At 42.9% G+C, this 19,664-nt stretch overlaps 1 protein-coding gene and 1 long non-coding RNA gene across 2 annotated transcripts; one reads left to right on the forward strand and one right to left on the reverse strand.

Annotated features, from left to right (window-relative positions):
* Positions 1–617: 617 nt before the first annotated feature.
* Positions 618–15,715, reverse strand: PPIC (peptidylprolyl isomerase C). The gene is made up of 5 exons (XM_036410326.2): positions 15,513–15,715; positions 9,966–10,079; positions 9,406–9,499; positions 6,846–7,030; positions 618–1,251 (listed from the first exon to the last, which is right to left on the reverse strand). The coding sequence occupies exons 1-5, from the start codon at positions 15,636–15,638 to the stop codon at positions 1,123–1,125; spliced, it is 648 nt and encodes a 215-aa protein (XP_036266219.1). The 5' UTR covers positions 15,639–15,715; the 3' UTR covers positions 618–1,122.
* Positions 1,213–17,999, forward strand: LOC118703401. Its single transcript, XR_004983018.2, has 3 exons — positions 1,213–1,346; positions 9,895–10,135; positions 17,240–17,999. It is a non-coding gene; the product is annotated as an uncharacterized LOC118703401 (long non-coding RNA).
* Positions 18,000–19,664: the final 1,665 nt, after the last annotated feature.

Here is a 19,664-nt window from a genome sequence, read left to right on the forward strand (position 1 = left end):
ATTTTCTAACAAGACACCATTCTCATGTGAACAAGAGCAGGCACAGGCCATTACGGCCAGGAGTGTCACAATAAGGCCCCAACAGGATTTTACTTTCTCAGCTCATTTAAGTAAAAAAAGATTCCTTTTTTTTTTTTTTTAATGCACAGAATTTTATTTTTTTTATTATTATTTTTAAATATATTAATAAAATATATTTAAAAATAAACATCGATGAGAGAGAAACATCGACCAGCTGCCTCTTGCACACCCCCTACTGGGGATGTGCCCGCAACCAATGTACATGCTCTTGACCGGAATCGAACCCGGGACCTTTCAGTCCACAAACCGACGCTCTACCACTGAGCCAAGCCGGTTTTTGTTGCCACTGGACTCAAGGGACCTTTCTGAAAATGTAAAAATTTAATTAAAATTAGGGACTAATCGGTTCAAGTATTTGGAATGTGGATGGGCATCATTTCTGTGCATTCTCACCCCAAATTATTACATTATTTTAGTACTCTGATTTATAGAACCCTTTCCAATCCGTTGTTTGTTAACATTAGAGTGTGTATGTTTTTGTACATTAAATTTTAAATAATTTTTAATTTAATAAAAAAGTCTTGTAAAAAGAGTTTATCTATATAAAAAGTATTTAATACAGAGAACATCAAAGCACCTTGCATTAGGTAAAGGTTCCTATGACATATATCAGATTATACTAACCAAATCTCCCTTTACCTAAAATGAATTCTGTTTAAATACAAAATACTACCCTTCACGTCCCCATCTTCTCCTGTCAAATCTTCAGTATCACCAAACGTGGGGATCACAGTTAATTCAGCAAAATAACAATTGTGTTCTTCCAAAGAAAATAGCAAATACAGTTTTCTAGTTTAAAAATAGCACCATTGAAGGAAGGGGATATGTCTTTTAAGTACAAAGTCCCTAAACAAAATTCATGCAAAATAAGCTTTGGTTGATTTTTATAAATCTCCTGTGATCTGGAGTGGAAAACAGAAGAGAGTAGAAAGACAAAGCAAAAAAGTAACTTTGAAGAATAAAAAGACCCGTACGCACACACACACGCACGCATGCACGCACACCCTGATAGAGTATGTTCCTTGTTTCCTGCCAGCTGCATCACCAGTCGGGGACCTCAACCACGAAGGGTGTTTTCACGTCTATCTTGCCACTGTTGACGATGGTGCAGTCGGTGAGTGGGCGGTCATGCCCATCAGTTGCCTGAAGTTCTATGGAGTGGACCACTGTCTGGAGAGAAAAAAGCAGACACGAGGTTCACTCTGACCAGCAAGTATGGCAATCAAAAGTGAAGTCAATGCCAAGTCTAAAAGCCCAAGTGGGAAGTAAGTAAGTAAGTTGTTTTTTTCCCCCCTATGATAACAAAACCATACTAACTATGGAAAATTTAGAATATTCAGGAAATTTATATATTAAAGAATAAAACTGACCCACCACCTTACTGATTAGAGAACATATTTATCTATTTCCTCATTTCTTTTTATTTGCATTTTATTTTCTGGGGGGAAAATAAATTTTTGTAAACACCTACCTCTAATTAAAGATATTTCTACTTGTTATAACCCTAAGTAACTGCAAACATGGAGTTTGAGTCCGTTTCAGCTCCATCTGTCATAGGTCCAGGCATCATCAAATGGGCCAGATTTAGAAGGAGAGCTTGTTTTGGGTTTGCCCATTTAAAAAAATGACCCAAGTCGCCTGGCTGGTGTAGCTCAGTGGTTGAGCATCAACCCATTAACCAGGAGTGCAGGTTCCATTTCTGGTCAGAGCACATGTCCAGGTTGCAGGCTGTGGGTTGTGGGCTCTATCCCCAGTAGGGGGTGTATAGGAGGCAGCCAATCAATATTTCTCTTATCACTGATGTTTCTCCCTCTCTGAAATCAATAAAAAAAATTTTTATTAAAATAACACCTGACCCACACCATTATAGTTGAGTCGAACACTAACGTAACCCCAACCCCACAGTGATGCTCAGAGATTTTGCAGGCCCACATACCACCTCGTGTCACACGAAAGGAGGGAGGCCTGGCCAAGGACTGGGGAAGCCAGCTGCTGATGTTTCCCAAACACGGTTGAGACACAAGTAGCAACAGAGAGTCTGAGTGCCTTGGACATTTCAACCTCTGGCTGACTTAGATCAATTTAAGATAAAAGGGCGGCATTCTTCTAATAATATATATTTCTAAATAGACTGTGTGTGCGCACACATGTGTGCCTAACACAGTGACTACACATCTGAATAGCTTGTGGCACTTTTAAAAAAAATGCTTATATAATAGTTAAAATGGAAATTCCTGTGTTACGTATTTTTTGCCACAATTTAAAAATGCTTGTTTGTGGGCCCACCTCTGGAGGTTCTGCTGCAGCTCTGAGGTGAGGTCTAGAGACCATCTGGGTCACTTTGTTAACACAACCCAGATGATCTTTGGAGAATCAAAGGATGGAATTCAGGAGATTCCCTCCATTTCCTGAAACTGTATGAAACATACACACACTTTTTTTTTTTTTTTTTTTTTTTTCCTGGAGAGAAAGTCTATGGTCTTCATTAGTTTTTTAAGGGTTTAATCTCCAACATGTACAGGGAACTCATACAACCTAACAAAAGGAAGGTGAACAATCCAATAAAAAAATGAGCAAAGGATCTAAATAGACACTTTTTGAAAGAGGACATTCAGAAAACTAAGAGACATGTAAAAATATGCTCAAAGTCACTAATCATCGGAGAGATGCAAATCAAAACGACAATAAGGTACCATCTCACACCTGTCAGAATGGCTATTATCAACAAGCAACAAGTGCTTGAGAGGATTCAGAGAAAAAGGAATCCTCGTGCACTGCTGGTGGGAATGCAGACTAGTGCAGCCACTGTGGAAAACAGTATGGCATTTCCTAAAAAAATTAAAAATGGAACTTCCATTTGACCCAATAATCCCACTTCTAGGAATATATACCAAGAAACTAGAAACACCAATCAGGAAATATGCATCCCTATGTTCATGGCAGCACAATTTACCATAGCTAAGATTTGGAAACAGTATAAATGCCCATCAGCAATGAATGGATTAAAAAACTGTGGTACATCTACACAATGGAATACTATGCTGCTGTAAAAAAGGAGGAATTATTACCATTTGCAACAGCATGGATGGAACTGGACAGCATTTTGTTAAATGAAATAAGCCAGTCAATGAAAGAAAAATACCACATGACCTCACTTATTTATGGATAATAAAGAACATTATAAACTGATGAACAAAAATAGATACAGTGGCAGAGCAGCATCGAACAGACTATCAAACTACAGTGGGAAGGCAGGGAAGGGTTGCGGAGAGGGAGGGAGGTAAGAGAAACTGAAGGACTTATATGCACGCATATAAGCATAATGAATGGATGCAAGGTATTGGGGGTTAGGAGAGGCTGAGGGAAGGTCAATGGGGGGAAAACGGAGACATGCACTACTCTTTATAATAGTTAAAGCAATAAAATAAAAAATTTTAAATAGATTATAACCCATAAAATATTAAGGACTTTTCCTCTAAGACCAGGCAACAGGTCTCCTAGGAAGCATACCAATGGATAGAAGGAAATTGTTGCTTCAATGAGAGCAATAAGACATAAGACCTAGAAGATGGAAGAAAAACCATGACCAAAGAAGAGCACCCAAATCTTGTACTCTTCACTTTCCTTACAGCTTAGCATGATGTGGCATTAAAAAATATTCATTGAATGGATGAATAAACCAGTTTATGTTTAAACTATTTAGAACCTGGTTAGGCTCAGAGGTAAAACACCCAAACTCATTTAACACATGCATGCTCATGTTTAGCTCATTCAAAAGCAAAGTTCAATCGGAGATTGGAAAAGTGATTTCATTCATTATCATTTAAGACTAGATTCTGGCCTGTCTGGCTCAGTTGGTTGAGCATTGTCCCATGTACCAAAAGGTCACTAGTTCGATTCGTGTAAGGGCACATATCTGTGTTTCAGGCTCAATTCCTGGTAGGGGGTATGCAGGAGGCAGCCGATGGATGTTTCTCTCTCTCTCTCTTACCCTCTTCCTTCCTCTTTCTCTAAAAAGTCAATTACATATATATATATATATATATATATATATATATATATATATATATATATATATATATATTGGGTCGGCAAGTAAGTAATTGCGGGTTTCACACATATATGGCTTCAGTTGAATTTTTAGGTTTGCAGACGTAGTAAAAATGTAAAACACATTTTGTTATTTGATAGTTGGATATTCAGCTGTTAATCAGTAAAAAAAGTTTTTTGATCTGTTTTGTAGTTTTTGTTTGGCGTTCGTTGAAAAATGGAAAATCAAAAGGAACATTTTCGTCATATTTTGATTTTTTATTTCCACAAAGGGAAAAACGCATCGCAAGCTCATAAAAAGTTATGTGCTGTTTATGGTGACGAAGCCTTAAAAGAATGGCAGTGTCAAAATTGGTTTGCCAAATTTCGTTCTAGTGATTTTTCACTCAAAGATGAAAAACGCTCTGGTTGTCCAGTTGAAGTTGATGACGCCCTAATCAAAGCAATAATCAATTCGGACTGTCACAGTACAACACGTGAGATTGCAGAGAAGCTTCATGTATCACATACATGCACTGAAAATCACTTAAAACAACTTGGCTATGTTCAAAAACTCGATACATGGGTTCCTCACGAACTGAAAGAATCACAGTTAACGCAACGCATTAGCAGCTGCGATTTGCTAAAGAAACGTAATGAAAATGATCCATTTTTAAAACGACTGATAACTGGCGATGAAAAATGGGTTGTTTACAACAATATCAAGCGGAAAAGATCGTGGAGCAGGCCAGGTGAACCAACTCAAACAACATCAAAAGCTGATATTCATCAAAAGAAGGTTTTGTTATCAGTTTGGTGGGATTACAAAGGAATTGTCTACTTTGAACTCTTACCACCCAACCGAACGATCAATTCTGATGTCTACATTGAACAACTAATGAAATTAAACAATGCAGTTGAAGAAAAGCGGCCCGAATTGACAAATCGAAAAGGTGTTGTATTCCATCATGACAATGCAAGGCCACACACATCTTTGGTCACTCGGCAAAAATTAATGGAGCTTGGTTGGGATGTTTTGCCACATCCACCATATAGTCCTGACCTTGCACCATCTGATTACTTTTTGTTTCGATCTTTACAAAACTCCTTGAATGGTAAAAATTTCAATAATGATGATGATGTCAAATCGTACCTGATTCAGTTTTTTGCTAATAAAAACCAGAAGTTTTTTGAACGTGGGATTATGATGCTGCCTGAAAGATGGCAAAAGGTCATTGATCAAAATGGGCAATACATTACAGAATAAAGTTATTTAGTTCCATGAAAAAATTGTCTTTGATTTTCTTTAAAAAATCCGCAATTACTTACTTGCCGACCCAATATATGTATATGTATATGTATATATATATATATATATATATATATATATATATATATATATATATATATATATATATATATGAACGTAGGCATGTCCTTTATTGTGATGGGCTGTGAAGTGACATATTAAGGGATATGTATGTGCCCTATTCCCCACTCATCCCACTTGCTAATGAGAATTCTGTCTTTGACAGCTCAGGTTGGGCACTTCCTTTCCTTGTAAAGGCACTTCTGAGTTGGCCAGCTCACTTCTGGCTTTCTGTTGGGTAGAATCAGAAAAGCAGGTGGAAGTTGTGGAAGAATTGCAATGAGTGAGATCGGTTTGTTTAGGTTTGGATGAGGGAGGTAGAACAACTCATAGGAAAGCAAAACAAATGAAATAAGGAAGGTCCAGGGTTGGGTTGGCAGACCTTACAATAGCCGGGAGTTGAGAGAGCTACTTTGGGCAGTTGTTAAGGAGAAGAAATATTGAAAGTGGAAAAGAATGAGGACTTTAAGAAGTGTTCCTATGGATTATGAACTGGATGCTTTTGATATTTTTTTTTAGTCTGCAGGCCAATGCTCTATCCACTGAGCCAAACCGGTTAGGGCGCCGTTGATATTTTTTGAGTCAGCAGCATAAATCTGAATTCTCTTTAGTAATATTGACTGCTATACTGTGTGTTTCTAAAGGTGACTTGTGTCTCAACTGAATCGCATGGGGCACTAGGGTTGTGTTTTTTTTTTGTTTTTGTTTTTTTATTGTGGTAAGAAACACATAATGTAATATTTACCATCCTATCCATTCCTAAGAGTCAAGTTCAGTAGTATTAAATATATTCACATTGTAGTACAACTAATCTCCAGAACGTTCTCGTCCTGCAAAACTGAAACTGTATACCCATTGAACATTAACTCCCCATTTCCTCCTCCTCGTGACCCCTGGCAACCACTATTCAACTTTATGTTTCTATGTGTTTGACTTCTTTAGATACCACCTCATATAAGTAGATTCATTCAGTCTCTTTATGACTGGCTTATTTCACTTAACATTCTCAAGTTTCATCCATGTTGTAGCATGAGACAGGATTTCCTTCCTTTTTACGGCTGAACAATATTCCATTGTATGCACATACAGGGCCCTAGTTTTATTTGGTTACCTTAAAAAGAGTTTCCTTTTATAACTAGTGAGATATATTAACTTAAGTACTCAACTTCTCCATATCAAGTCCTCAGCTTCTGCCCCAATGCTCCTAACAATTAAAATGCCATACCATTTATAATTTATTCTCCTCTGAAAAGGCCAGTCGGCCTCTTATAATAATGGATCTTGAACAAGCACCATTAAAATACTAATTGAAAATTCTCATTATAAATGTAAAGCTTTGAATGAGAAAAATAATATATCAAGTTACCATGCCATCGATGACTTTTCCAAATACCACATGTTTGCCATCCAACCAGGAGGGCTTGGTCAAGGTGATGAAGAACTGAGAGCCATTGGTGTCAGGCCCGGCATTGGCCATGCTGACCCACCCAATGCCATAATGCTTCAGTTTGAAGTTCTCGTCTGGAAATGTCTCACCGTAAATGCTTATACCTGGTGAGACAGAACAAGGAAGGGGAGATTCAACAGATGTTATATGAAAGTCAGTTCTTCAAAGGGAAACATGAGGTTTTAGTAGAATTGGTAAAGAAGACCCGGTAAGAGTGGGAAATGGGGGAAAGATGGTAAAACATAAGGAGAAAGGAAAGGGAGCATAAAATAACTCCTTAAGGAAGCAGGTCACTGGGGACGGAAACCAACATACACAAACAAAAGCCTGAAATTTGACACAGGATGGCAGCACACCCTCTGGCCTCAAACCAAGGGCCAAACCCTGACCAGCTAGTGCAATGATCTCACTGTAAAATGAGAAGTGATTGAAGGGCAATAGTAAAGCCAGCTTGAAAGGTGGATGAGCCAGTTCATGGCTCAATCTCTGTCCTGAGGGCCAGGGTCCCTCTCCTAGGTCACTCCTACCTCAGTATCCAACCAGAGTACACTAAGCAATCAATACTCTTAGCTAATTCTCACAACAACCCAAAGAATAGGTATTCTCAATCCTGGTTCACCATGAGAAACCCAGGTTATAAAACTTGAAAACAGCAAAACAGAACGTGACCACCTGGCTTTCTGATTCTAAGGCAGGTGCTCTTAGCTGCCTCAGCACTGAGAGCAGAGCGGCCAGCCTGGAAGTCGTTAGGCACAATGACGTCAGGCTCGTCAAAATACAGAGGGTGATGGCGATTGGGAACACCCAGTGATCCAACCTGAACAGAATGACCAAAGGCAGGCACCCGGGCTGGAGTTCTAGCAAAGCAGCAGGTAGAGCAGAACACATTTCCCCCATAAAACGAAGGCACAGACCATGAGAAGGATGTGCTCCATCCTCCAACACCGTGAGTGCCTGTCATGCTCACCCTCTCCCCTTCTGCAGGGCTCCCTGTCCATCTGCTGCCAGCCCTAAAATCCTGGCTTAGTTAGGACCAGAAGCAGATATCAAAGGCAAGCTGGCTGATCAGTGACATATGAGGTGGCCTGGCAGGAAAGCTCTGCCTACAAAGGAGTTTAGGCTAAATTAAGTGATCCACCAGGTCCTGTCTCCAAAACTCAGAGAATTTTAATTCAACTCATGTATGTACACACTTGCGCCTGCAGGCTGAGCGCGCACGTGCAAACACACACACACACACACACACACACACACACACACACACACACACTGGGCAGGGAAGGCAGTGAGAAAGAAAAATATAGAAAAGGAGACACAGTAAATCCCAGTCACCATTCCTGCTGGGCCCTTGGGGAGGATAGTGGGATGTCAGTCCAGGAGGAGATAGTGCGGAAGGGGCAGGGGTTTGCTGATTCTTGAGCTGCAGGATTTTCCAGTGAGACTCAGCTCCACAGCAGCTGGGATCCCTTCCCTGCACATCCTCACCAACCCATTTACCCAAGTTCCCCGCTTCATGCTACATCCCCGCAGCTTGCAGCATTTTTGCAAGGGCTAAAGGTAATCTTCCTGAAGTGCCTGGCAAATCCAAGCATGTAATGGTAGGCATTTTGTTATAAATAAACCATTGCAATAAACATACAATTAGCAATAGTGCTGGAAAATAGCCTAGGTTTCTTGAAAAAGTTAGCAGTCTAATATCCACCAAAACGGCATTTGATAATTAAAAGTCTTAAGTAAATTTAAATTCTGTGTCGTTGTATGTACCACGTGGATTCAGGAAAGGAACTCACTATTTTTCTGAAGGAAAATAGCCCAGGGAGCTGGGTAACTGGAATCCTCCATCAGAAACAATGGTCAGGGAGATTTGAAAGTCTATACATTTAATTAGTTGTACTTTATAGAACTCTTAACTTTATTTATAAAAATTAATTTGTATTATAATTTTGACAACTCATCTATTAAGTTTTTAGTATTAAAAAAGCTGACATGAAATGAAAGAATTTTGAGAGAAGGGGATAAATTCACCAATTCACCTGTAATCCTGCCATCTAAGTGCCAATCTCGTCCTCCTAAAATGATGCCCTCAGTCCTCTTCCACCAACATCCAATTTGTAGCCAGCTGCTACCCCCAAATACACAGGGTTATATTCTGCCTTCTCTTCCCATGGCAGACAGCTTTCTGTACTGCTACACACCAGGAGTCTAGCATTTTAAGAACAGTCTACTAAATGGATATATTTCCACCAAGATAATATACACCAAAGTGATACTTTTTAAAATTAGAAGGCCTTGCTCATTCCTATCTACCAGCATTTGGCCTCCAAAACTTTATCCTTTATCCTTCCTAAAGAATTCATTTGGTGGACTTTACGATTTTGTTCCTTAAATCGTAGAACTCAATATACGGGGTGAGTATACTGGCTTAATGCTAGGTTTCAGTTTGTTAAGTGGGAAAGGAAAAATACAAAAGACAATTTACCGCCAGTGCCATCCCCGTTGGTGAAGTCTCCTCCTTGAATCATGAAATCTTTGATGACACGATGAAATTTGCTTCCTTTATATCCATATCCTTTCTAAAGAGATTATGTCAATTGAATATATAAGTAGATATAACCCATACTGAAAGATAAACCCCAGTGTTTATCTGAAAATAACAAAACAAGAGAATTATACAAAATACCTACAGAACTTGACTAGGCGTCTGCAATAATACACTGCTAGAAATTAACATTAACTGATCAAATCAATAAATGTAAGTAAACAAACAAGCCATGGAAGTAAAGTATTAATGGGAAGAAATAAAACGAGAGCAATCTGCATTTTCACTTGGTGATGGTTTCCCCTCAATTTCTAGAAGCCCAAGGATGCTGAGGGCCTGAAGTATACAGATTTCATACAAAAATGAGGTAACATATTGCAGGATGTCTCAGGTCCACCTGACCTACTGATTAAGTCCTTTTTTCCCCAGAAGCCATCTTTATCTTGATTTAAGAGAAGGAAGATCCGATTTGTGCACAAAGGAAATAAGCCAAGACATACCGCCCCTGTGGCCAAAGCGACAAAATTGTCCACCGTCTTGGGCACAACTTTTCCAAAGAGGCCAATCACTATCCGGCCAACATCTTTGTCTCCGATCCTCACATCAAAGAAAACCTGCGTGTGGTTGAAAGGCAGAGCAGAAGGTTACATGGAAACGCCGGGTATACAAGGTAAGTGAAGATGAAAATCTGTGAATGGACCCCCATCTGAAAGCCCTGCCCACCAGTGTTTTACAGAAGGGTCATGAAGGAGCATGATATACGTTATAGGAACTCTATTTCCATGTTTTGGGTGTACTTTGCTCGCACATATTCATCCAACAAACATTTATTGAGCACCACCTAAGGGCCAGGCACTGTGGTAGGTTCTGGGTTTCACATTGGACTCAATACTGTCAGAGTCGGCCAGTAAAGTCTTCAAGAATTCCTCTTCCCCACACACCCAGACAAGAACTGCTGCTCCTTCCTGTGTCCCAGTTTGTGGGGGAAGGTGAGAGTGGGAACTTCCTCTTCTGAAAGGTAATGCTCTCTCATCTTGGCAGAAGAAGAAAAATGGCTGAGGAGAGGAACAGGCTAGTATCTAGATTTAATTTTTGGAACTTCAAACAGTGCCACATTCCCAGTGCATTCTCAATAGACATCTGCAGCCGAGGGGACTGCAGGGGATGACCAAATCTCACGGCAGTCCTCCCCAAGGCAGGAAGGTACCAGGTTCCCAGCCTCGCCCAAGGTACAGCACAAGTTACGCTCAGGTCTCGACAAAACCTTTCCCAAGCATGTCACACTCGCAGCCGGCGGGCTGCGGGCCTTGTTTAGTGGCCCACCGGCCACAGTGCCTGACATTTTAGGACAGAAAAAAACACCTATTCAGAGGTAAGTGTGAGTCGCTCTTTTTGCAAATAAACTTTAAAGGTTCTCTTGGAGTTTAAAAAAAAAAACACAAAAAACACTTTTCATCTGAAATGAAATTATATACATTTTGCTTCACAAATCACTGTGTGAAGATGATTCTGAGACAGAACACTTGAAAAGGCCATGGAGTTGAAGGGCATTCGATTAGCGAGTTTAGATTATATGAACCAATTTAATGTTTGAATGAATGGGGGGAAAAAGACATTCAAGAGATGGCTTTAAAAAATATGAGAAGGGTTGTCAAAGAAAAAGGATGTCTTACAGTTGAGAAAAATCACGAAGTAAAGACTGTCCACCTTCAGTTCAAGATAAGAGCTTCTGCCAATGCATCAGCTCGTCTGCCGTGAGTGATGTGATAGTTAGTGTTCCATGTGGTGTTTTACAATTTTCACATGGCAAAGCAGCACACACTGTGTTCGTATTTATCCACTGTAACTGTAGGCATGCACGGAAGACCTGGAGCTGAGGCAATGGTGTAGAGAAGAGCAATGCAGTAAGGCTGACTTAACCCACACAGCCTGGTCACACAGGGCTAGTCTCTCCAAAGGGATTTCCAAGCCAAGGAGTAAATTCTTTCAGGGGCTATAACAAAGTAGCACCGGGAAAAGAGTCAGGCACATAATTTTAAAGAAATACTGTATGCGATACTAGAAAAGCCTGCCAGACTTTTAAAATAAAGAGGAGCCGAGACCGGTTTGGCTCAGTAGATAGAGTGTTGGCATGTGGACTGAAGGGTCCCAGGTTTGATTCCTGTCAAGGGCATGTACCTTGGTTGCGGGCACATCCCCAGTAGGTGTGCAAGAGGCAGCTGATCGATGATTCTCTTTCGTTGATGTTTCTAACTCTCTATCCCTCTCTCTTCCTCTCTGTAAAAAAATCAATAAAATATATTTAAAAAATAAAAAATAAATAAAGAGGAACAAATAAAGCCTGCAAATGTTGAGAAATCAAAGAAAATAAAATCTGGGGAGCCTGAGATGAGAAGTGCTTTTCAACCAGCATAACTCAGTAAAAATCTTACTGTCTTACACTCAGCTTAGCACGCATACAGGGGGGCCCCCCAAAACGGTATATACACTGTAACAGCTGATAGCTCAATTTTGAAAATTAAATGTATTTTAACAAACACTGCCTTTGTAGCTATTGCGAATGTGTGTCTACATTTTTGGGGACGCCCTAAACTAATACATTTTTCTCCCAAACTGCGGTGTCCTTTAACTTCATGAGTGATGGATAGCAAGAAAATAAAGCAGAGTTCTTCCAACCCTGATGGAAATGGAGCTTCCAGTCCCATAGAACAGAAAGCGCATATGCCAGCAGCTTTAGTATAACAGGAAATAGAGTTTTCTCAGAAGATGGGTACAGATAATAGGGTTAAAGGTGCTGATTATCTGCAGGGACCAGGGCAGGCTTCCTGGAGTTGGTACTCGGATCCCATGTTGCAGGTTAGGAGTGGCATCTCAGTCACTTTCTGTTTCCCCTCGAAGCTGCCCTCGAAAGTGACTTGGACATTATGGGGCCCTGGAGGTGGGGAGAGGGGAGGGAGGAGTGAATAGGCACTCAGGTAGCCTGACCCAAGCCCCTGTAGGGTTAATCCTCTCCCATCTCCACAGTAAAGTGAGCTGGGATGTCAGGGAAACCCAGCTCCACCACTAACTGTCTTCGAGTTCTTGGTTCCTCATCTGTAAAACAGACAATTCCCTTCAGGTCTGCGTTGCTGCAGGGGAATTGATAACACCAAGGACTCTAACAACCAAGCTCTTCAATCAGGAATGCGTATCAGAGCTAATTACTTTACCTCCTCTCACACAGCCAGGATGCAAAACTTTCATGAGCAGATATCACTTCCATCTCCATTTTACAAAGAAGGAGCCAGAGCCTGAGCCATCAGATAACCAGCCCAAGATCAAGATCACCCAGCCTTAGTCTCATGGCCGCACCACAAGGTAGATAGTGCCAGCACAGCACGCTGTGAAGAGTACAGCTGGAAAGGGGGCGGTGTTACTTTCTACACTCTGGGTACCTGGCTGCACAGAGCCCAGGCTCTGCTGGAAAACCCAGGGCTGTGAGGGCCACGTCAGTGGATGTTGAGGCCAATGAGCCAGAGCCCCCACCTGAGCTGGGCAGGCAGCTGAGGCAGTGCCTGACAGCAGGATTCAGAGACAAGGTGAGTGCCATTAAAGGGCCCCGCAGGCGGACAGCACCACACCCCTCATGTACAGATTCCTGCTTATGGAAATCAGAGGAAAAGAAAAAGACTGACTGCTAGGGAAAAGAAAACAGGGGAGCAGTGGCCAATTAATCTACTTTTCCACACCCAGAGAAATCATTTTTAATGTCTCCATTTCCCAGTAGATCTTGCTGCTTTAAAAAGTTCACTGAGAATGTACTGAATTCAACAGTGTGGGACCTGAGGAAGACTTGCCTACATAATCCTGGAATAGAACACCTGGAAACTCCCTCAGTGACAGCACCTTGCACCAGGGGCCGAGATGCCCCAAGCTCCCGCTCCTGCGGCCATCACTTCTTCCTCTCCCATATCCCTCCCTCCTCTAGTTTCCCAGCCCAGGCACCATGCCCCAGAGGTGGTGACTGAGGTGCTCTGGGGCAGGCTCTGCGCTGGCAGGTTTAAAGCTTCCCAGGTGAAGCTTGCTCCTAAAGATTGTGGCATCTTCTGGTGTGACACCCTCACACCAGAAGATTCTTCATTGATTATCTGAAATTCTCATCTAAAGGGGCCTCCTGTATTTTATCTGGCAATCGTAATCCTTTTCCCCTCTCCCCCTCTCTAAACTGTCAGCAAGTCTAGTGATACCTCCAGACTCTATATCAAGTCCCTCCTTGCTCCCCATTTCCCCCATTACCGCCCTCATCCAAGCCACCGCCATCTGGACTCTGGCACGGAGCCCAGCTTAGCCTCCCAGCTAGTTCACTCTCGTGAGACTGAGCGACCACAGCAATTGTGTAAAAGCACATAGGAGATCCTGTCAAACCTGTGCTGAAAACCCTTCGGCAGCTCTAACTGCACTTAGAATAAGACCGCAAATTAGGAGACTAATTGCCTCAAAACCCACACTCCTCTAACTGTGACCTCTGAGGCCCTGCAGGATCTGGCTGCTGCTCAGCCCCAACCTCATCTGGAGCCTCGCCCCTCTCATCCCAGCCCTGAAGCCGCCTTCCCAGGCAGCCCATCCTCTTAATGGGAGGGTGGCTTTCCTGCCTGGAGGCTTGTGCCCAGGCACGAAGTTTGCCTCCCTAAGTTTTTGCCAGGCTGGATTTCTTATTCTTTGGGTATTTTTAAACATCACTCAATTTGTGTTGGTGTTTATTTCCTTCATCATTTCATAATTTCATCAGTTTTATGTTTATGGCCCTATCCTAAGAGACACAAATATATCTGCAGACTGAAAGAGCCCCCATCCTCTTCTTCAGGCCTGTGGCCTGCTCAAGCCACCTCCCAAAACTAGGTAAGCCCCAAAGATCAAGGGGCTGGGAGTAGAATTTGCGCTGAGAACAACCAGGCTAAGTTTATCTCAGACAGCCAAGGCCTTGTGGTTCTCTCACGGAACATCAGATGTTGGGCTGAACTTCCCCCTTCCAGCCCCTCTCAGGTGGGGTCTGCGGTAGATTTAGGGGTTCTACTACTTCCTCAGTACCGGTTCCTCGGTGGAACGCGGGGCTGGTGGCTAAGACTGCTTGAGCGGCCCCTTCTCCAGATTCCAGGCGGTTTTTCTAACAGTAGTAATTAACAAGCAGCCAAAGCACCCCCTTCCGTCCCCTCGTCTGTCTCTCCCTGCACCCTGCCATTATCTTCTAACCTTGGGTAACTATGCTGGGGGAAACCTGAAGCCAGGAGGGCAGTCCTTGGCAGGTTTGGTAAATCCCCCTCTCCCCCCAATGGAGACAGAAGGCCGGCATCACTCATACAAGTGCTGCCTATGCCTGCCAGCACCATCCCAAGCTCAGGCAGGGGTTGCCCTCCAGCCGCTGAAGTCCACAAGCGCGCCCCCCCCACCCCCCCACCTAGGGCCAGGTTCCTAAAGGAAGGAGGGCAGGCTCTCCCCGCACGGTCTGTGATGCCGGCCGGACACCACCCGCCGCGCGCAGGGGCTGGATCTGGGCTCGCCATGCAGGGTGACGTGGGTGACATCCGGCGACCCCCCACCCCCCACCTCTGAGCTCGGAGCCCGTCTCCCTCTCACAGCCCGTCCCTCCCGAGCTCTTCCTGCTCCAGCCACTGCCCTGCACTTCCTTCGTCCCCGCCACGCCGCCGAAGGAAGTGCAGGGCTGTCTCCTCCCCGCAGAGAGGCCCACCGGTTCCGGAAGTTTCTGGCCAGAGCTGCCCCTCGGACCACCGACCTGGGAGGTGAAGTTCAAACACACGGCGGCCGGCGGTCTAGGTCTCCGGCCATCGCCCCCCCAAGTCACCGGGAGAGTGCCCCCCCCCCCCAGCACTTCCACCACCGGCGCAGGCAATCCCCTAGCGCAGCCTCCCATCCTCTGCACCCCCACACCCCCAAACCCTCACTCCCCCACCCCCCACCCCCACTCCCGCCACCCGACACGGGGACCCCAGTCCCCAAAGCTCCCCATCCTCTGCCCAGCAGGAGGGGAAGTGCGTCTTCCGCTCGGTCACCTTGGCCGTCACCGTGGGGCCTCGCTTGCGGACCCCCGAGGACCCCGAGGCCCCCGCGGAAAGCACCAGCATGCAGAGCCCCAGGCACAGCCCCAGGGGCGGCGGCAGCCGGGGGCCTGAACCCATGGCAGCGGCGGCGGCGGCGGCTCAGGCGCTCCTGCAGCTCCGGACCTGTGGCGGGACTCCCGGCGGCTGCGCTTGCGCGATCCTGGATAAGGGGGGGTGGGGGGTGGGGGGGACGTGTAGGGATGGGGCGGTCCGGGCAGCACCGGAACCCGGGGCGCGCTCCTCCCAAATTTGGTCTCGGTGTTTGAACAGGGACTCGCCCGGGCTCCTGCAGAGGGTGCGGCGGGAGCAGCGCCCCGGAGCCAGGCTTGGCTGGGGTTCAGGAGCGGAGGGGTGCGCTCAGCACCTCCAAAACTGACCGCGTGGCGCCTGTTAAACCCAGCACCAAGGCGAGGACGCAAAGGCTTCCTCCAGACTCCGGTCCGCGTGGCAATTTGTGCGCCGCTGGGTGTGTGTGTGTGTGGGGGGGGGGGGGCCGAGAGGGGTGACTCTGCAATCCAGTCCAGTCCGGGTCTCTGGCCTCAGCTGCCTTGGGGGAAGTCTCCGCAGCCTCTGCCAGCTTCCAACTTGGTATCAGAGCCCTGAGCCAGGTTTTGGACGCTCTCCCAACGTGGGACCCCTCGGTGGGTTAACTCGATTACACATGCTGAATTACCTCTCCTGGAGATGATTCCTTCTGGGGATGTAACTTTTTACAAATTTAAGAATAATGTTTAGGAAGATTATGTGATGACATGGGGGAATGCACAGGTCGCACAGAAATTCTGATCTCAACTCTGAAAATAGAGGAATTTTCTTAAACGGAAAGAAATGCACCGAAAACATTTACAGTAGCTATGGTGATAGAGTTATGGATTTTTGTTTTCCTTGTAATTTTCTGCTTTCCCAGATGTATTTTATAATCAAGTAAGTATTTTTAGATTTTATTGATTGATTTGAGAGAGAGAGAGATGGAGAGAGAGGACAGACATTGATTTGTTGCACTTATTTATGCATTCATAGGATGCTTCTTGTTTGTGCCCTGGCAGGGGTGGAGCATATACCTTGGTGTATGAGGAGAGTGCTATAATTAACTGAGCTAACCAGCCAGGGCTCAAGTAAGTAAGTATTTTATAATCAAGAAAATGTTATTTTAAAACAATGCTTTTTTGCCCTGGCCAGGTGGCTCACTCAGTTGGTTGGAGCATCCTCCCTCCCATATACCAAAAGGTTGCTGGTTAAATTCCCTGGGGAAGCAACCAATGGATGTTTCTCTCTCTCTGTATCTCTAAAAATCAATGAAAACATATTTTGGGGGTGAGGATTTTTTTAAAAAATATATTTTATTGATTTTTTCACAGAGAGGAAGAGAGAGGGGTAGAGAGTTAGAAACATCAATCGGCTGCCTCTTGCACACCCCCTACTGGGGATGTGCCCTCAACCAAGGTACATGCCCTCAACCAAGGTACATGCCCTTGTCAGGAATCGAACCGGGGACCTTTCAGTCCGCAAGCCAGTGCTCTATCCACTGAGCCAAACTGGTTTTGGCTGGGTGAGGATTTTTAAAACCCAATGAGTTTTGAATTATGACTTCAAAAAAACCTTTTTTTTTTTTTTTTTTTTAGAATAATAGCTCCAAAATTAACTACAACTTAGTAATAGTATTCTCTTGGCTTTCTTAGGAGCTGGTGTCATGACTTTCAAGCCAAGATTTTCCTCAGGTAAGCAGATAGGATTCCTATGTGTAAGAGTCCATCTAAAATTACATTGGACTTAGTCTATACAAAAGGAGTAACCTCAACGTGTGAGGGGTGGATAGCACACTTCTGAATTATTTTGATAATTCAATCCACTGAAGGATCTAATGTCTATCTTCATGGCCTCAAACCCCAACAAAGAAAGGGTCCCCCCTTTGTAGTAAGCTGAGAGTGTCTGAGCACTTACCCCTCTGAGTGACTGTACACATTTATTGTAATTGTTTTTGTCTGTCCTATCATAGTTCAATAATAGCTCCAAAAGCAGAGAGCACACCTGTATTTATTCCTTTGGATGGCCCAGATTTAGTAAAATGCCTGATGTATAGTGATTTCTAGATAAGTATTTGTTGAATGAATGTACATGTCTAACTAATTTAATGTGTTTTAATTGGGAAGGTTAATTTAAAAAAATGAAAGTGCACAAAATGTAAATGTACATACCAGTGAATACAAATAGAACCCTGCTTAAGAAATGAAATATTTGTCAGCTCTTTAGAAAGTTTTCTTGTACTTTTCCCAATTACTAGCACTTTCTTTTCCCCAAATTAAATGCAATAATAACTTACTACCCTATCATTTAGTTTTAACTTTATCCAAATGGAATCATTTGCTCAAATTTATGTTTGTAAAATTTATAGTTTGGGTTTTTTTGTGTGTGGATAACTTTTGGTCCATCAATTTCCCTCCCATATGACTATCCAGTTGTCCCAGCACAAGCTTCTTTCCTCACTGCTCTGTAAAGCTCCTTCTTCTATGGAACAAGTGTCCGTACATGTGTGGGTCTCTGCGCCCTCTATTCTGTATCACTGACTTAGTTGTCTATCTTTGTGCCAATACCACATTGTTTTAATGAAATAGATTTATAATAACTATATTTATTTATTTAAGTATATTTTTTTATTGATTTCAGAGAGGAAGGGGGAGAGAGAGAGAGAGACAGAGAGAGAGAGACAGAGAGAGACAGAGAGAGAGAGAGAGAGAGAGAGAGAGAGGGATCAATGATGAGAGAAAAACCACTGATTGGCTGCTCTTGAATACCCCCTATTCGGGATGGAGCCCGCAACCCTGGCAGGTGCCCTTGACCAGAATCAAATGCAGGATGATTCAGTCCACAGGCTGGCTCTCTATCCACTAAGCCAAACCGGCGAGGGCATATATTAACTCTTTATATTTAATGGTACAGGTCCTCTCACTTTGTTCAACAGGTTCTTGGCTGTTCTTGACTTTCTCTACAAACTTGAGAATCAGCTTGTTACTTTCCATAAATTGGGATTTTGATTTTAATTGCATTATATCTATAGATTATTTTTGAAAGATAGCGTATTTGTGATATTGATTGAGTCTTCCAATTTATGAACATGAAATATTCCTCCATTTTCTTGGGTTTTCTTTAATTTCTCAAAAATTTTATAGTTGTCAGCCTAGAGGTCTTGCACATATTTCATTAGAATGATTTCTAGGTGTTTGATTTTTATAAATTATTTCTTTTTTAAATATTCTACTGTCTGTTGCTATTATAGTAAAATTAATTTTATATTTAATCTTGAATAGATAAACTTTACTAAAAACTTATTCTGAGAATTTATCTGTTTATTATTTGGAAGTTCTGCATAGCCAACTATACCTTCTATGAATAAAAATTTCTATTTCTTCCTTCCTAATCTTTATATCTTTTACTTCTTTTGCTTGTCTTATTGCATTGGTTAGGACCTTTAGTACAAAAGGAAGTGACAATAGCGGGAGTCGTTGTTTTGTGGGTTGTTTTGTCCTCCAAAAGGTATATTGAAGTCCTAAACCTCAGGATCTGTGAGTGTGGTCCTATTTGGTAGGAAGTGTATAAGAAAAATGTTTAAACTATGTACATTAACATTTGTTGCATCTAAATCAATGGCCTGAGAGTGTGGCATGAGAGACTCAGCTCACTGAGAAGCATTCCAGAAGGGAAATCTAACCTTGAGTTCCTTCTAGAGACATAGCACCTGGCATACAATATTCCCTTTGCACCTGTGAGGTAGGTATTGTTAGAAACAGATAGAACTGAGGAGTAAAAATTCATCTGAAATTTTAACAGACATGCTTCTATGAAATTCAATTAGGATGGAAATTTTACAAACAGTTAACAAAATGAATGGTCAAAATGGTTAATTTAGGGGACATGGAAGCATAGGTAGAATTGAGTATGATAATTGGGAAGTGATGAGAAATGGCAAGTAAGTATATGATTCTTGTATGGTGAAACAAGAGATTGCTTAAACATTGATTATATTCCAAAAATTAGGAAAAATCTATTTATGCAAGGGAGTCTGGCTCTACAAAACCCTGAGGATTCCTACTTCATACTGCATTGATC

Source organism: Pipistrellus kuhlii, unplaced genomic scaffold (genome assembly GCF_014108245.1).
Source record: "Pipistrellus kuhlii isolate mPipKuh1 unplaced genomic scaffold, mPipKuh1.p scaffold_m20_p_4, whole genome shotgun sequence".
Classification (NCBI taxonomy): domain Eukaryota; kingdom Metazoa; phylum Chordata; class Mammalia; order Chiroptera; family Vespertilionidae; genus Pipistrellus; species Pipistrellus kuhlii.